At 38.1% G+C, this 19,010-nt stretch overlaps 1 protein-coding gene across 4 annotated transcripts in view; it reads right to left on the bottom strand.

Moving 5' to 3' along the window:
• Positions 1-19,010, bottom strand: part of LOC101882252 (NLR family CARD domain-containing protein 3-like) — a 305,138-nt gene that overhangs the window by 282,593 nt on the left and 3,535 nt on the right. The window contains exons 3-12 of one of the 4 annotated variants that reach the window (XM_073947255.1): positions 17,832-17,969; positions 16,881-16,992; positions 16,047-16,112; positions 14,336-14,440; positions 9,316-9,429; positions 8,161-8,274; positions 4,795-6,855; positions 1,723-1,896; positions 787-960; positions 77-250 (exon numbers count right to left, since the gene is read on the bottom strand). In XM_073947255.1, the coding sequence (XP_073803356.1) occupies positions 77-250; positions 787-960; positions 1,723-1,896; positions 4,795-6,855; positions 8,161-8,274; positions 9,316-9,429; positions 14,336-14,440; positions 16,047-16,112; positions 16,881-16,924 (3,026 nt within the window). In that variant the 5' untranslated portion in view covers positions 16,925-16,992; positions 17,832-17,969. Of the gene's footprint in view, positions 1-76; positions 251-786; positions 961-1,722; positions 1,897-4,665; positions 6,856-8,160; positions 8,275-9,315; positions 9,430-14,335; positions 14,441-16,046; positions 16,113-16,880; positions 16,993-17,831; positions 17,970-19,010 lie in introns of those variants that run through there. The other 3 variants (XM_073947256.1, XM_073947257.1, XM_073947264.1) reach the window with 3 other exon arrangements.

The raw sequence follows: 19,010 nt of genomic DNA, 5'->3' as shown, positions 1-19,010 counted from the left end.
TGCCAATCCACTGAATGGGGATCCACATCAGGTAACCCAATATGGAACTGTATCTGTAGAGTGGAGAATCATTTACCTCAGTGTCTCCAGTTTACAGTGTTGACTCTTCAGTCCATCAGAGAGAAGCTTCACTCCTGAATCCTGCAGGTCATTGTTACTCAGGTCCAGCTCTCTCAGCACACAGTTTGAGGATTGTAGAGCTGAAGACAAACTCTCACAGCACTGAACAGTGAGTTTACATGTGGCCAATCTGAGAAAGAAGAACACAGATTACATTAACAGTGTGATTTCAGTCATTTATCTGATGTAAAAACAAACTATGAGGTTAATAATATGACAAAACTACTGGAATTAGTGTCAGTTAGAATTATTGACTATTGTTATTTATTAAAACTGAATATTAAATGTCATCTAATATATTGTTGAATATTTTGAAATGTAAGAAAACTACTAAATTTGAGTTTAGATAAGAGGACCATGAGACTTTATATATTTATGAACCTGCAAAATGCAAATGATCAGAGCCTGTCAAACCTGCACCAATAAACCAATTCACAGATAAACTATAAATATAATCATTAAAATATAAAATATAAATAAAGATTTAGAGGTAATTAAATAAAATAATCATTAAAATACACAATTTCCTGAACGGATTAAAAAAAAGAGCAACTTTCATTTGAGAAGCAGCATTTTGTAGTTTCTCCACTAATGCTCTTAAATATATCTGGACATTTCCATCTCAATCAAAACACTTTTAATGTTGTAGAGTGGAGAATCATTTACCTCAGTGTGTCCAGTTTACAGTGTTGATTCTTCAGTCCATCAGAGAGCTTCTTCACTCCTGAATCCTGCAGGTCATTGTTACTCAGGTCCAGCTCTCTCAGCACACAGTTTGAGGATTGTAGAGCTGAAGACAAACTCTCACAGCACTGAACAGTGAGTTTACAGCACTGTAGCCTGTGTAGAGGACAGTAAAAGACACTGTATTATTGTGTGTGAGTGTGATGTAATTATTGAAGTGTCTATAATGAGTGATTTCTCCTCATAGGGAAAAGGAAAAGACTCCTTTAACTATTCAGAGTTGCTTTAATGGTCACATGGAGGAAGATCAAACATTTGTATTTCATTATTACATAAACTTTATAAAGAGAAGATCTCTGACCAAAATGAGTCGGCCAGACAGATTTATTTATTGCTATTTCTGTTCTTATATTTCTGATATTTCAAATCCATTCAGATCCTCATATTTGTTAAAGAAAGCAAGACTCTCATATAATATTAACAGACAGAAAATATGATTTTACAAACTGTATTGCAAATAAATCACATCAACATCTTCATATTAGTCAATAATATTCCTGAAATGAATATAAAACTGACTGAATATAACTTTACACACATGAACATCAGTAAATAAAGAGACTCAGTGATGGGCTGAACATCTGCAGAAACACAGCTCATTTACAGACGCCCCAAAAACACCAAAGAACACCAATCAATGATCATTTTAGCAGAAATGACACTAAAGAGCAATATTATATCTGATATAAACAGGGTTTCTCATATTTGACTTCACATTAAATATGAAATATTCACAATAAATAAACAGAAATAAAACACATCACAGCATATGCTCATTACCTCATCAGACTTTACTGCATTTCACAATGGAAAAGTCATTTGTGGCAGCATTTATTTGATGGAAATGTTTTATTTTACCTCAGTGTCTCCAGTTTACAGTGTTGACTCTTCAGTCCATCAGAGAGAAGCTTCACTCCTGAATCCTGCAGGTCATTGTTACTCAGGTCCAGCTCTCTCAGCACACAGTTTGAGGATTGTAGAGCTGAAGACAAACTCTCACAGCACTGAACAGTGAGTTCACACCACTGTAGCCTGTGTAGAGGACAAAGAGCAACACAATCAGCAGTAAGAAATGAGCAGTGTTGAGTGTCCATGAGTTCAGTGTACAGTGATAAAAGCAACACTGGAAATAAACTATATATATATATATATATATACTGCTCAAACAATAAAGGGAACACTAAAATAACACATCCTAGATCTGAATGAATGAAATATTCTTATTAAATACTTTGCTCTTTACACAGTTGAATGTGCTGAAAACAAAATCACACAGACATGATCACTGGAAATCAAATGTATTAACCCATGGAGGACTGGATTAGGAGTCACACTCAAAGCTGTAGTGAACTGCAGGAATTGCTGACACACTCCAGACTAGGGATGCACGATATATCGGCGCCTATATCCTTATCGGCCGATAAACGCTATTTTTTAAATTATCGTTATTGATCCGATGTCTTAATTAGGCTGATATATTTAAGCGGATAAATTACGTAATTGTACAGACCTGTGTGTCGCGCTCGCGTGGGCAGAACATGTTCAGACTTGTCCAGTGCACTATAATGGATCTCTCCTCACACTGTTTATTCCTTCAAAGTCCGTCCTTTCTTCACGTGGCATTGCTGTGAGTTAATAACTCAGTAAGTAACCACGTTCCTCATCATTGTAGATATGCTTGATTGAGTGTCATTGTGTATTTTGCTTTAAATCGCCTCAGGAAAAATATGACACGTGTAAACCTTTCCTGCTCTGTCTCTTTGTTGTGTAGAGATATCAGGGGAGATTCGCTTATTACTCCAGGGCCGAATAATGTTAGTTTCGGGGTGAACTCTTTTCATTGCAGCTGGTGAATTACAGAGGACACATGTAACTTAGTCCAAAATATTTATTACTTTCAGTGTGGTACAACAAATAAGCCACCAAAGAGGAAACATCACAGAAAATGGTCTCATTGCGAAAAAAACACTCCTCTTTTCTCTCTCCTGTCTCACACACACCACAAACTGCAGCCCAGTCCCGTTGAAGGACCCGCACATTTTACAACACGTGTAAACATAACGGTTGTTTGTAATCTGATTATTTGTTATTATCAACGCGTTGCTGGTCATGTGTTGTTGATGTAAGATAGTATTCAGTTTGATCGGAATACTCATATTGATTATAACAAGCTTGCGTGAGAGCTGTCACCACGCACACACAAACACACTGTAGCACTGTAGCACGAGGGAGAGGCGAGAGGTGAATCCAGTCAAAGGGGCTCTTAACTAGCCGCTCATTTTGTCTTTATATTCTGCTCTGTGTTTGTCATAAAGTCAGCTCAATGCAGGTTTTGTATCAAATCTGACTCTGATGGCAACTCTGCCTCTACAGTTGAGTAAAACTCTCAGCGATTTATCATAAACTTTTCATCCATCATTTTCCCGCGATTGACGGCAAGAACGAGCGCAGAAGCGTTGTCTGATTGACAAGCAGCGCCTACATGTGACATGTCAAAACACCAAATAGGATGAATCTGTGCCGCATTTTCTAAACGTACTCTCTGTATTTAGCTGTTGGCTTGTACGGTGGCTCTGAACTGTCAAAACACCTCTGATAAAGGCTTTTTCAGACATGACATATTTGTAGATGTGTACATCACTGTAAAATGTTTTATTCATGACCATTTGAGCTGGTTTCAGTCCTTAGCTCTTTCATTTTCATCTTATTTAAATATATTTAACTTGCTTGTTAATTAAATACCATTTTGTTATTTAAACTATTATTTTTATGCAACAATCAACGTGCATGTTAATTTGCTATGAAGAAAAGGAAATCATTTTTTGCATGCTGATTTATGTGAAATTGTGAATATAGGTCTATAATCACCTCGCAATTTTGAAGTTATAGCTTTTTTGCTTTGAGTATAGACTGTTCAGTTCATAAGAGCAGTTCAATCTTTTATGAACTTTGCTGTATAAAAATATAACATTCATTCATTCATTTTCTTGTCGGCTTAGTCCCTTTATTAATCCGGGGTCACAGCGGAATGAACCAACTTATCCAGCAAGATTTTACGCAGCAGATGCCCTTCCAGCTGCAACCCATCTCTGAGAAAAAAAAAAATATATATATATATATATATAACAATTTAAAATCTCTATAATTATCTGCCTATATATATCGCTATCGGTCCCCATGTCTGAATAATTATCGGTATCAGCCAAAAAATCCATATCGGTGCATCCCTACTCCAGACACATGGACATTTTCAGAACACGAATATTTATTTCATTTAAATTATACTATTTATTTATTGATTTAATCTACATTAAACTAAACTAAAGCTGTATCCCCCATTCATGTGACTGTAATGAATTATTGAACAGATTATTAATAACTAATCAGAGAGCATTTTACTGAGCTCAGTGTAAAGTTTAGTGTTTAGGTCTACAGTAAATGTAATATTAGAGGCATGTCTGCGGCGAGACGGCAATACTGTGTCTAAAATTACACTATTTCTCTGATCAGAAAACAAACACAATTATCCAAGAGCAACACTGTGTTAGATTTGAGCAAATACACATCAACAAATGTCCTATTCAGCTGGAGGAGCACAGGGATTTACAGGGATTTGAGTTATTTTCCAGGATAAACTGTAAAGCAAATGAAGTAGATTATTAAATAAGTACAAATGTTGTTTGTGTGAGTAAAAAGTCAAAAAAAGTTTGTTAAATACGTTTAGAAATGCTGAAATAAATGAGCAAATAAGGAAACAGAACACTGCCGCCGCTTCCCCATGCAGTAATATGGTGTATCAGCGATCTCACAGGGGGACGATATGGCCAGCTAAAGATTTTCTGTTAAAGCAGGGCAGTGATTCACTAAACTGATCTGAGTCTTCAGTGCAGACTGATGTGTGTCTTCTGTGATCAATCAATGAATACTCACAGAGCTCTTCTGCAGTTTCTCACAGCTGCTGTCAGTCTCCGTCTTCCCTCAGCTGATGTGTTGAATTTATTAAAGTCTAACTCATCCAGCGGCTCCTCTGACATCTCAATCATGTAGGAGATTGTTGAGCAGTGAGCAGGAGAGAGTTTCTCCTCTGAGTGTTTGTCTGATTTCACAAACTCCTGAATCTCTCTGGCCAGAGTCTGATCTTTCACCTCCAGCAGACAGAGGAACAGATTGATGGATCTTTCAGCTGAGAGATGTTTATCTCTCTTGATCATGTCTTTAATGTACTGTGTGATTCTCCTGATGTTCTCTGAGCTCTTCTCTGTGTGTGTCAGCAGATCCTGGAAGAGTCTCTGATTGGACTTCAGTGAGACGCCCAGCAGGAACCGCAGGAACAGATCCAGATGACCATTACTACTCCTGACAGCTTTATCTACTGCTGAACTGAGCAGAACATACAGAGACTCCTCAGAGCTGGACTGTAGATATTGATCATATGAATATTCATATTCTTCATCATCTGAATATTCTTCATCATAAATCACCCTCAGCGGTTCTCTGTTCTCTGTTAAATGGCAGTAAAACACAAAGAAAGCAGCCAGAAACTCCTGAAAGCTGAGATGGATGAAGCTGTAGACTTTCCTCTGATGAATCACAGATTCCTCCTTGAAGATCTCAGTGCAGATCCCAGAATACACTGAGGCGTCAGTGACGTCTATGCCGCTCTCAATCAGGTCCTCCTCATAGAACATCACATTGCCCTTCATCAGCTGTCTGAAAGCCACTTCAGCAAGTTTGAGGATCACTCCTCTGTTGGACTGCAGATTCTTTGGATCTCCCTGCAGATTCTTTGGATTTCTCTCTTCATACTTCTGCTTCCTCACGTTGATCTTTAGCTGTCTGAAAGCCACTTTAAGTTTGCTGATAACTCCTCTGTTGGACTGCAGTTTCTCTGGATCTCCCTGCAGATTCTTTGGATCTCTCTCTTCATACTTCTGCTTCCTCATGTTGATCTGAATCAGCAGGAAGTGGATGTACATCTCAGTCAGAGTTTGAGGGATTTCTGCTCTCACATCTTCTTCCAGGAGCTTCTGAAGCACAGTGGAGGAGATCCAGCAGAAGACGGGTATGTGGCACATGATCTGGAGGCTTCTTGCTCTTCTGATGTGGGAGATGATTCTGCTGGCTTGATGCTCGTCGCTGATTCTCTTCCTGAAATATTCCTCCTTCTGAGGCTCAGTGAATCCCTGAATCTCTGTCAGACGCTTGATGTATCTGGAGGGGATCTGATGGGCTGCTGCTGGTCTGGAGGTGATCCAGATGAGAGCAGAGGGAAGCAGATCTCCTTTCAGGAGGCTCCGCATCAACACAGCCACTGATGAAGATTCAGTCACAGCACAAACTTTCTCCTCATCTGAAAAGTTGAGTGTGATTCTGCTTTCATCCAGACCATCAAAGATGAACACAACTCTACACTGCTCATAAATCTTGGGCTCCAGATCTTCAAGTTCAGGATGAAAGTCCAGCAGAAGTCTGTGAAGACTGTACTGATGATCTCTGATCAAGTTCAGCTCTCGAAATGGAAGCACAAACATGAAATCTACATCCTGATGGTCTTTTCCCTCGGCCCAGTCCAGAATGAACTTCTGCACAGAGACGGTTTTCCCGATTCCAGCGATGCCTTTAGTGAGAACAGTCTTGATCTGGGCTTTCTCCTTCTTGATCTTCTCCTCATGTCCTGCTCCAGCTGAGGCTTTAAAGATGTCATTGCAGTAGACTGGAGTGTGTTGTGAGGGTTTTGTTCTGGCTCTTTTCTCCATCTGTAAAACCTCATGTTCTTCATTCACTCCTTCACTCTCTCCTTCTATGATGTAGAGCTGTGTGTAGATCCTGTTCAGGAGGGTTTGAGTCTCTCCATGGTTGATTCCCTCAAATAATCTCTCATACTTGTTCTTCATGCTGGTTTTGTGCTGCTCTTTGACTCTCTGAAGTTCATCATGTTCTGGTTGGAGTGAATCCTGCTGCAGGTCTCCAGTCTGATCATCTCCATCCACACTGCAGGAACAACAACAACACAAAGAACCAATGAGTGTGAGTGTAAAGATCCTCTAGTGAAGCCATGTGTGTTTTCTCTGAACCAGCTGAGACACAATACACAGATTTAATGAGATTTAACTAAACACCACACACTGATCACTGTAAAGTTAGTTATAATACTATTTTCCTTCATTTAAATATTTTTTATTATTATTATTTATTTGTTATTTGTATGCCGGTTCGAATGTTTTTAACTCGACTGAATGGGCATTATCAGTGGTTATCAGCTAATAGATATGGGCAAGTAGGGGCCTTTTGCTTCTACTAGTAGGCTGTTATCATCCATCCACATGGTTAATTAGCTATAGATCACATATGGCTTTAAGTAAGAATAATTATTTACATTATTTATAAAATCCACATAAATTGTGTTTTATTAATGTCTACCCCTACGCTAAACCCAACCCTCACAGTAATGTAAAAACAGATCTGAATCTACTCTATTATCTATTAGTATATGTGGATGGATGATAACTGCCCACTGAGCCTACAAGTAGATGCAGAAGGTCCCTACTGAACCATAACTATCAGCTGATAACCACTGATAATGCCCATTCAATAGTAATTACATTAGAACCGGCATACAAATAACAAAATAATAATAAAAATAATATTTAGGAAAATAGTATTAAATTGGGTGTTGCATTGTGCTGTCTGTAGTTCTGAAGGTTTTTGATTATCATATAGGTATTTAATGTTTTGCATCTCCATCTCTGCTGTCTGAATCTTTCACTGCTTCACAATGACTGTGTTTGCTCTGCTTCTGTCCTCTGTCAGCTCACTTTCTGACTGAATATAGTTTTTGATTCACATGATAATCTCCAGATCATACAAGTGTTTGCTCTCAGAGTTCAGTAACAGCGTTGTCATTTTGCTGCACTTTATTAAAATAATAATAATCAGAGAATCTGAATACATTTTTATCTTAAATCAGAATCTCTTTTGACCATAATTATCAGGTGAAATGTGGTGTGTTTGTCTCACACAACTTGTTTATTAACAGTGTCTAAAACTCTTTCTTTTCACACTTTGCTGACTATTGTATAAGCCTGTAAACTCACTCTACTAACTCTAACAGTTTGAGTATTGAGACTTTAGTCCCTTATTTCTACTTCAGTACTTCACTAATGATCAGATGTGAGTGTGTGGACATTCAGTTTTAAAGTCTAATGTACATGTAATACTTGTTAATATCTGATCTTCTAGAAACACAGGATCATATAAATGCTGCAGTGTGATCATGTGTGTGTAGAGATGATCTACCTGACAGCAGGTCGTGTGTTTTCACTCTTAAATGTTATTGGTACACCCATAGACTGGTCACTCTTCATAGACAGACAGCTGGGCTCTGCTTCTGCTCTCTTCTGATGAACTGAGCTAAAACAGAGAAGATTAAAGTTGAGCGCTGCACACACTGCACAAACCTGATATTAATCATTCTTCATTTACAAAAACACTTAAATTAATTTCCTTTATATTTGAACAGAAACTGTCTGAATGTGAAAATATCAGCAAACACAGATCAAGACTCATTTCTAGCAGAGAAAGCCCAACAGAAATGCAGCACTATTAGAGCAGATTAGAGCTGAAACTAATCATCAAATCACTGAATGAAGTCCACAGTGTAGGTGTGGGAGGAGCTTAATCATGCAGGCGTGTCAATCATCATCACATGACTATATAAGCAGCAGTATAAACTGCACTGTGTCAGCTGACTGTTATTCCCGCCTCCAGCAGCTCCCCTTATCCTCCTCCTCATCACTCAGTCTTCAGAAGGTCACTCATTGGGGGTTTGTCTGCAGAGCTCCAGTCCAGACTTTGAGGACAGCAAGACAAGTTCATTTACCATCATCTATCATGACTGAATGAGCAGGAGAACTCGAGAAATATCAATTCTAGAAACCAAATGTGTTGATCAGCAGCATCTATGAGGCCAACACAACATGATGATGACTGCGCTTCAGTGAAAACAGACTCAGATCAGAGGAATGGCTGATCAGTACAGCACAGAAACAGCAGGGGAAAGTGTGCAGGAAAAGCTCTTTATGGCAGGAGATCGGGAACACTTTAGTTCAGCTCACAATTCATACTATTAACTACCGGCTTATTATCTGTGGAATGTGAACATATGAACTGCTCATTAGTAGTCATACAGTATGATCTTATTGTGGATCCCTAACCCTACCCAAAACCTAAACCCACCTTCTACCTCACTAACTATTAATAAAGCGCTGATTGGTTTGTTAACACCATCAATTGTGGCCTGAAGTGTAAAGCGGAGATCTTCAAGCACTATCCTGCAGAGCTCAGATACAACATCTAACATCTGAAACCACAACACTAATCCACAACACTAACTACCTGATTCATTTATTATGAAAATACTCATCAGTTGCAGATATTAAAGAGATGATCTACCTGACAGCAGGTCCTGTGTTTCCACTCTTAAATGCTATTGGTCGCTCCATAGACGCGTCACTCTTCATAGACACACAGCTGGGCTCTGCTTCTGCTCTCTTCTGATGAACTGAACTAAAACAGAGAAGATTAAAGTTCAGCGCTGCACACACTGGAGTCAACACAGCAGATTTACTCAACATTTCATCATTAAAACACTGTTTAAACAGCACTTCATGATACTTTTCATGATGATTGTACACAATCTTGCTGACTGTGTGTGTTAAATATTCTGACAGATTAAAACCACAACTAACAGAGAGTAAATATAATATCCCCAGACAGCTCACATATGTTGGGCCGATGTCGGCTGAAGGACAACACATCAGCCCTTTTAATTCTAACATCTATATATGTTCAGCCAAACATACGCATGTTCATTCGGTCGTGTGTTCTATTGTTCCAGCTCATCAAACTGAGCACTTCATAAGCACTTTATCTCTCATGCCCATGAAAGAATCCAGCAACATATTTGGTTTACAAGTAAGTTTTCGTGTGCATAATAAATGAAACAAACGCGACATACATCATGTCTATTGCGTCAGTCGGTCCAGCTTTAAATTGCCTGCATTAATGCATTTAAACTGACCAAAATATCTACAACATATAATTTCAATTCAATATAATATAAAAAAGTTTTGTTTTCATTGTTATGTTTTTTTAAATAATGAAAACATTTTTTCCTGCTGTAAACTGGTTTGCTTTTTTTATTGTGGCTTTTTCTAAAGCATTTTTCCCAGTGTAAGTTAAAATCAAAGTCTGTTCTGCATTTCGGCTGTTATATTAAAATAAATACCTTTTTACAGAGTGACATCTTTATTTTATATACATGCATTTAGATTTGGTGCTTATTTATTTTTGACAGTGAATCTGAGGCACAAATAAAGTGTGACTTTTTTTTGTAACAGTTTATAATAATTTATAAGCTCATCGTAAAAATAATAGTGTATATAAAACTGCTAAATGCATTTAAATTCAAGATTTAATATAAAAGGTTATTATTTAAATTGTTTATGGAGTGATCATGTTTATTTATGTAAATACTGCATGACTTCGATGTGCGTGCGAGCGCGTCTCATTCCAACACTTGAGCGGGGAGGTTGTTGCTATGGGAAAGGAGGCAACGACATGACACGACGACACCACCTCAAAGACACAACAACTTCTCCCACGCTGCTGTTTTTACTGTTTTTAGGCAAGTTTAGTCTCTAAAACAAGACAAATACTACATAAAACTGTTCCTCACACTTTATAATTGATAATTGATGCATATTCTGTTAAATATTTATGTTATATAAGAGTGGTTAGTAGAGATGCTCCTATCAGCGTTTTTGTGGCCGATCACTGATCGCCAAAATCAGGATCTGCAGATTGCCGATCACTGCCGATCACAGAATGGCAGGGGATTGGCCATTCAATTAGGGCTGTGACGGTCACCATGACAATCGCGTCACCGCGATAGACGGCGGCGAGGGAAAAAAGCCGCCTATAATCAACTCTTATAAACGCAAACGCCCAGCTAGTCAGTCAGATGTCGCAGAGGCATTTCCAGAAATGGCCTGGTGCAAAAAAGAAAGTGATGAATAGAAGACATTGATGAGAAATGGAGAAACATATTTGGTAAGTTAAGAACGCGCCGCTCCGCAGTGTAGAGAAACCTGCTTACCGAGAAATGTGGGAGTATCTGTGCATCTGTGCTACAAGCACACCGTCTGAATGTGTATTGCTGGAAACATTATAATCCCAATTAGGTCTTCACTTAAACTGGACAAAGTCAACATGTTAGTTTTTCTGCCAAAGAATTTAAAATATGAACAGAAAACAAAAGATGGACAGAACTTACGCTGGTTTTTTAAACATCTGACTTATATTGTCAATAGCAGGCTCATATTTTTGTACTTCTTATAATTATTGCTATTTGTACTATTACGGATTAGTAAAGTGCAATTTAGGCCATTTGTTAAGTTCTTAAATATGTAACAATTAATTATTATTATACGGTTTCAAGCAGTTAAAGCTATTTGATATTTAACTACAGTATTTATAAGCAGTTTTGTGTTGTTTTATTAATGAAAGTTCAAAAATAAACATGTACGTTTATACAAATGTTTTATTAATTAATATTTAATTAAGTTATGAGTTATTCCTTAATTTTTACATAAAAGGTCAATTAACTTAGGTAGGCTACTTTATTTCTTGGTGGTACGGGAGGAAACTTTTTTTTGCCCGTGAATATGTTCTCTCTACTTAAAAAAAAATAAATAGATAAATATCATTATATATATAAATATCACAAAATCATTCTTCATAATCGGATTCACACATGCAATAAACCTATTGCGCCGACAAGAACAAGTCTAGAGAGAGAAGAGTTAATAATATGCAATGAATATTAGTTAATATTAATGATCATAAACACGAACTACGTTATGATAAACGCCTTCACAATGTCATGTTTACGATCTTTTCTGAAGAACAGATAATCCATGCCGTCTCCCCAGGCAGGTTTTCATCTGCTTTTTTTTCCTCTTCTCGCTACAAACAATAAAGTATCAGCGCCAGACCAGTGGTTTAAATTATATTTTACTCTCCTGATTTCTTTCCGTTTTATTTCAAAACACATAAATGTATAAAGTTTTGTATTGCATATATATTTTTAAAGATTATCATTCAGCCTACATGCAGTGCATATGAGAGGTTGATGCGGCAAATCTCCTTCACTCATGCACTGTACACATTTCATTTATGACACTGTAAACTTGACTTGGCAGGCTGGTCATCTTTAGACTCAAAAGGCATTTTTAAGTGTCCTAACTTGAGACTGCTGCTGGGATGTTTATTATTGTTAGCGATGTCAAAATGAAAGCAAACATTAAAAAGGGTTTTGCTTGTGGTCAATTGCATTGTTTCGTTTTAATAATATTGAATATAATAAATTATAATATTGATTATAGTGTAGTCTAGTGTGCAGTGTCCAACAAAACATTTTATTAGGTTACTCTAGACCTAATCCCTAACTGAAAAACAAATGTGAAAATGCAGTTGCGTCTCTGCTAAAACTAATTTAAAGACAAATTTCTTTTGAGTTTTTTTCCTGCAGAAAATCTGCAGAATCCTGCGGAATTCTGCGTGTCGCAGATTCTGTGTGGGGCTACTAATTCTCCTAACCTGCCTAGTTAACCTAATTAACCCAGTTCAGCCTTTAAATCTCATTTTAAGCTGTATAGAAGTGTCTTGAAAAATATCTAGTCTAATATTATTTAATGTCATCATTCTTTCATTCATTAATTTTCTTGTCGGCTTAGTCCCTTTATTAATCTGGGGTCGCCACAGCAGAATGATCCGCCAACTTATCCAGCAAGTTTTTACGCATCGGATGCCCTTCCAGCCACAACCCATCTCTGGGAAACATCCACACACACATTCACACACTTTATACACTACGGATAATTTAGCCTACCCAATTCACCTATACTGCATGTCTTTGGACTGTGGGGGAAACCGGAGCACCCGGAGGAAAGCCACGAGAACGCAGGGAGAACCTGCAAACTCCACACAGAAACGCCAACTGAGCTGAGGCTCGAACCAGCGACCTTCTTGCTGTGAGGCGACAGCACTACCAACTGCGCCACTGCTTCGCCCTACTGTCATCATGTCAAAGATAAAATAAATCAGTTATTAGAAATGAGTAATTAAACTATTATGCTTAAAAAATTCGGACTTCAACTGTGTGTATATATATATATATAAGTGATATCACACTCATAGCAGTGTGATATGGCTGTATATCAGCACTAGTGGAAGGCGTGCGTTAGTGTCCTACCAGTGCTGATATACAGCCATATTGCACTGTTATGAGTGTGATATTGCGTTTATACAACAGGGTTGAGTTGAGGTCTCTGAATAACACTCTTTAGAACTGGGATAGGAAAGTAACCATACTGTGGTGTTAGTAACTGTATCATGCATTGGGTTTTGGGTGGCCGCTGCGATAGGATACTGTACCAAAGTTAAATACCTGGGGGTGTTCCAGACTGTACCAAAAAAGGGAGTGGGGTGAAATTACAGGAGTTTTCTGGGAGAAAAACAAACGGGAGGGTTGTGGGAGATTGGTCTAAAATACAGGAGACTCCTGGGAAAAATGGGAGTGTTGGCAGGTATGCTTACCAGTTTTATACTGATTTGATCAGCTTTAGTTAGAAATTAGGGTGTTTTAATATTTTAAGGCAGGGGTGTCCAAAGTCGGTCCTGGAGGGCCGGTGTCCTGCTGACTTTAGCTCCAACTTGCTTTTAAAACACCTGCCTGGAAGTTTCAAGTATACCTAGTAAGAGCTTGATTAGCTTGTTCAGGTGTGTTTGATTAGGGTTGAAGCTAAAATCTGCAGGACAGCGGACCGCCAGGAACAAGTTTGGTGACCCCTGTTTTAAGGGCTTATTATGCAGTCACTGTCACCATCTTGAGGACAGATAATGTCAACCGTCTTTGGTCAGCTCAGTATGCCAGGCTAATGGCCGCTGATGCACTGTCAGAAATTATAAATATTTTAAAATAGGCACTATCCTTATAAATAAACTGCATTGTTGCAATCTAAACAACTACATTCTCCACTAAATAACAGCAGGAATATTTGTCAAACTGTAGACGGTCCTCTGCTTACTAGTGTATGTGGGCGGAGTAATACAGAAGGGTGAAGCTGGACCAGTGCTGTTATTGCAGAATTTCACACGGCTATCAGCCAATCAGGTTCAAGAACCAAGCAGAACTGTTGTATATATATATATTATAATATACTGAAAGATTCTCTGCATAAAAACTAAATCTGCCACTAGGTGTCTGTAAATGAGTCGCCAAAGTCATTGATTCATTTGATTTACTCAAACAACTGATTTATTCAGGAATGGCTCTCTTTACTGAATTGTTGGTTCACATAAAATATTAAAAACGGTCCATATGTGAGCAATAATGTGAAACACAAAATACCTTTTGGCAGATGATGGTGTTTTCTCTCTGAAGTTTAGTGGACGATCTTTAGACCGGTCACTCTTCAGAGACACAGAGCTGGACACACATGATCCTGATCTCACACTGAACACACAAACACATCATAGGAAAAGAAGCATCATAATCTGCTGCATTCATTCATAATTTCCTATGAGCTCAATTAGCTAAGGTTAAACCTTTATTATTCACTTGTATTGCCTCTTCCTATAGCAGCTGAATGTGTGTTAGATGAGTTTAAGTGTTCACTGTAGTTAAAGAAGCATTACTTGTATCACTCTTAGTGTTCATTATTTGCTCATAAATGTCCCTGATCATGCCGAATTTTACTTTTTGGATGTCAAAAAAATAATAACTAAAAAAGCTTGTGGGTTTTTATTTGTTCTATAGTTTAACAAACAAAAAAGTTTGTCATTTGTCATTGCAGTAATACACTGCTCACTAAAATAACATATCCTAAATCTGAAGGAATGAATTATTCTTATTAAATACTTTGTTCTTTACATAGCTAAATGTGCTAAAAACAAAATCACATATAAATTATCAATGTAAATGCGATTTATCAACCCATGGAGGTCTGGTTTTGGAGTCACACTTAAAATTGAAGAGGAAAAACACACTACAGGCTGATCTAACTTTGATGCAGTGTCTTTGACACAAGTTAAAATGGGGCTCAGTAGAGTGTGTGGCCTCCACATCCCGACAGTTTCTGGGCATCCTCCTGATTAGGTGGTGGATGATCTCCTGAGGGATCTCCTCCCAGACCTGGACTAAAGCATCTGCCAAATCCTGGACAGTCTGTGGTTCAATGTGGCTTTGGTGGATGGAGCGAGATATGATGTCCCAGATGTGCTCAAATGGATTCAGGGTCTTGGGTACAAGCGGGCCAGTCCATAGAATCAATGCTTTAGTCTTGTAAGAACCGATAACACTCCAGCCACATGAAGTCTAGCGTTGTCTTGCTTAAGGAGGAGCCCGACAGCACAGGTATATGGTCTTACAAGGGGTTTGTGGATCTCATCTCTGTACCTAATGGTAGTCAGGCTACCTCTGGCGAACACTGCATCTGCATCAGAAATGCCACCCCACATCACACCAATCATGCTGGAGGATGTTGCAGGCAGCAGAACGTTATCGATGGTCGTCTGGTAGGATCGATGGTAGGATCGATATGATTCTTGCCACAGTTCACATTGAAGTGCCATCCAGGATGAGCTGCACTACCTAAGCCACTTGTGTATTGCAAGAAGGTTATTTCTTATGAACTAGAAATTATTGTTCACGTTTTGAATGTCTAAAAATAACGACAAAGTTAGCTTGTATTTTATTTTATTTTTCTTTATAGTTTAATAAAGCAACAAATGAAGTTTTGATGCCATTTGTTAGGGCAAACTTGATCCAGAAGGGCCAGTGTCCTGCATATTTTAGCTCCAACCCTATTCAAACAGACCTCCCTATAGAGTTCAAGTGATCTTGAAGACACTGATTAGTTTGTTTAGGTGTGTTTGACTAGTGTTGGAACAAAACTCTGCAGGGACACCAGCCCTCGAGGATCAAGTTTGCCCATCCCTGGTCTAAGGGGTGATAATAATAGTTTTATGAATTTGTGGTACTTTTTGTGGTTTATTGTTAAAAAAATGTGATTTTAGAAGATTGCCTGACACGTGATAAAAAAAAAAAAAATCATTCATACCTTTTGGCAGATGATGGTGTTTTCTCTCTGAAGTTCTCTCTGGACAAACATGATCCTGATCTCACACTGAACACACAAACACACCAGAGGAATAAACTGCAGGACAAACTTTAAGAGTTTAATGAGTTTGTGTAGTTTAATTCAGCACAAACTAATAGTTGGCTGAAAGTCTGTCTGATCAGGTCTGCTACACAGATATCATGGGTAAACAGACACATGACTAGGCCCACACGGAATCTGTGCACGCACAATTCCACCGATTTTTAGCCCATTGTTAATTCTGTTTATTTACTTGAACGTGTGTAAATCTGTATTTATTAAGTTTTTTCATTAATTAAAGTAATATTATTGACTAATATGAAAATTTTCATCAGATTTATGCACAATGCAGTTTGAACAGTCATATTTTCAGTCTTTTAGTAGAGATATTATATGAGACACTTGCTTTGTTTACCAAATAAAGTGAATCATATTGGATTTGCATTTTAAACATTAAATAAAAGTTTAAAAGGTATTATTTTTTATTTCACATATTAAAGTTTTAGTCATGATACTCCCAAAATCATTCCGCAGAAATCCACAGATTTTTTACCAAAATTCTCAGCAGAAATAGCAAAAAACGTCCGCAGAATCTGTCTGGCCCTACACATGACACACATTGAGCTCTGGTAAAGCTGTCTGTAATCTAGAATGATTTAAACACATTTGCTGAAGCTAAACTGAAGCTTTGTCCATCATTTGATCAGGCAATAGCAGCACAAATAGGTGCATTGTTGTTGGTCTTTGTTCTTCAGAGAAAGTGTTGAAATAATGGTGTAAAAACAGAGTCAATACCTGTGTTTCTCTGAGAGAGAGTCCTTGACTCGCTCCTCTGCCATACTGCAGCTAAAACACCAATGCAGACATTAGCAGAGCTTTCAGGAAACTATCAGCCGCTGACCATCACCTGGAGATGACAATATACTGAGATGAAGAACAGCACACTTTATAGCAATCAATGCTCACTTCACTAACAACACCGCACTCAAACACATCGCATGATGAGGGACACCACAAACTGAGTCTCAGTCATCTCACTGCATTCACCGCATATATAAATAAAATGATTAACATTACTGCAGTTTGTCTGTCACGATAACTTCTGCTTTAGACAGCTATTAACTTATTATTTGATTTATTTATTTGCTTAGTTAATAGTTATTTAGTATTAAAACGTTACCAGCAGGCCCGGCCCCAACCAATTCGGCGCCCTAGGCAAGATTTTAGGTGGCGCCCCTTCACATCTCAGTAAATTCCACTGCTAGTGTTCATACAGTCATAAGAAACTAAATAGCTTTTTGATCGACTACTGCAAGCTGGGAAAACATCAGAAAAATATGCCAATGCAATTAACAATATTGCTGAACAGATCTAATATTTACACATTTGCTTGAGGAAGAAATGATGGACAGTTAATGCAGTTTAAGGATCATCCGCACTCTTCCGGTTAACGGAAGCTCTGCTTTCACTTTCGATTTCCGGACTCTGTTTAAAGTTTATTTTGTGCTGAATGATGTGACATTATCGAGTCAACCTGATATAGAAGTGCACAAACACTTTTAAGGGATAAAAAATAACCCATTATATTGTTCAAATGACCGTGTTTTGACCGTGTTTAATCGGTGTTTGAGGCTTTGAGCTTCAGGAGCAGACAGTGCTATAAACCACGCTTATAAACACGCTAATACACATATAAACCCTTCATCATCTCCACAAATCAGCGTAATGTAGAAGTGTTAAACTCACATGCAGAAGTACAGACGCTCTCGTGCAGCAGGAACACGATGTGAGCTCTTTGACGCTTTCGGTTTGCCAACTTCTTCAGTATTTTGGCGGTTGTCAAACTATAATGTGCTTCACCGCCTCCTGCTGGACTGGCGAATTCTAACATGGAGAGAGACACGGGGAAAATCTCACCATAAATTCAAGGGAAATAAATCGCTGATTAAACAAAGAAATCCGGTTAAAATTGTAAATTCTTTCTAACAGACCAGATTCTTTCAGACATTAATTATTGTAGCCTCCATATGTTGACTAGTATATAATCCAGAGTAAATGTAAGATTATATCTAATAAATACTTCTCTTATTATTTGTCTTTTGTATGGATAATCTTGACATTCTGTTATTACATGCTGCACATGTTTCACACTGATTACAATGTGAGTATAAGTCATGTGTGTGCTTCTCTATAAACACAGTGTCTTGTTTAGTCCTGTATGTGCTATTCTGAAGCGGTTATGACCATTTCCTCACTCCGATTATTCCCCATTTCTCTTCCTTCACAGATTCACCATTGGATTGTATACAGATGTCTTCCTGAGTCATTTATATCCCAGTGTTCCTGCCTTATACTCTCTGTCTGTATCTTTATTATAGTCTTGACTTAAGGAAGTCAGCTGGTAGAATCGTACGCTTGTGGTGAGACGCATGGTTTCTGGTTCAAAACGCCAACTATTTCTATAGTGTTATTTATTTATTTATTTTTGCTTGGATATCTGGACTTTATTTGAACTAAAGATTCAGTAAGACAAGCTGGATCGAGACGGAGAGTGGAAAGAAGGAGGCAGTTGGCATGAGCCGGTAAGTGAATGGGACATGATGGCAGGATCTGGATATGAAAATGAGGGCAATGGGGATAGTGATGACTGGGTGGCAGCTGGAAATGGGAAAGGCAAAGATAAAGGAAGAAAAAATAGAGATGGGGTCAATGAAAGGACTAATATAAGCCAAAAGAGGGGTCTGGAGGAAAATAGTAGTGAGGAAAATGAGCGCATGGTGAGAAGGAAAATGGATGAGGAAGATTTTAAAGTGATCATTATGTTTAGGAAGGAAGATGAACACATTTGTGTTAGCCCAGTTGCACTTACACACTGTTAAAAATTGTCCCGTTAAAAAACAGTAAAATACTGGCAGCTGCAGTTGC

This window comes from Danio rerio, chromosome 4 (genome assembly GCF_049306965.1).
Source record: "Danio rerio strain Tuebingen ecotype United States chromosome 4, GRCz12tu, whole genome shotgun sequence".
NCBI classification, from domain to species: Eukaryota; Metazoa; Chordata; class Actinopteri; order Cypriniformes; family Danionidae; genus Danio; species Danio rerio.
This window is presented reverse-complemented; position numbering and strand designations above follow the sequence as displayed.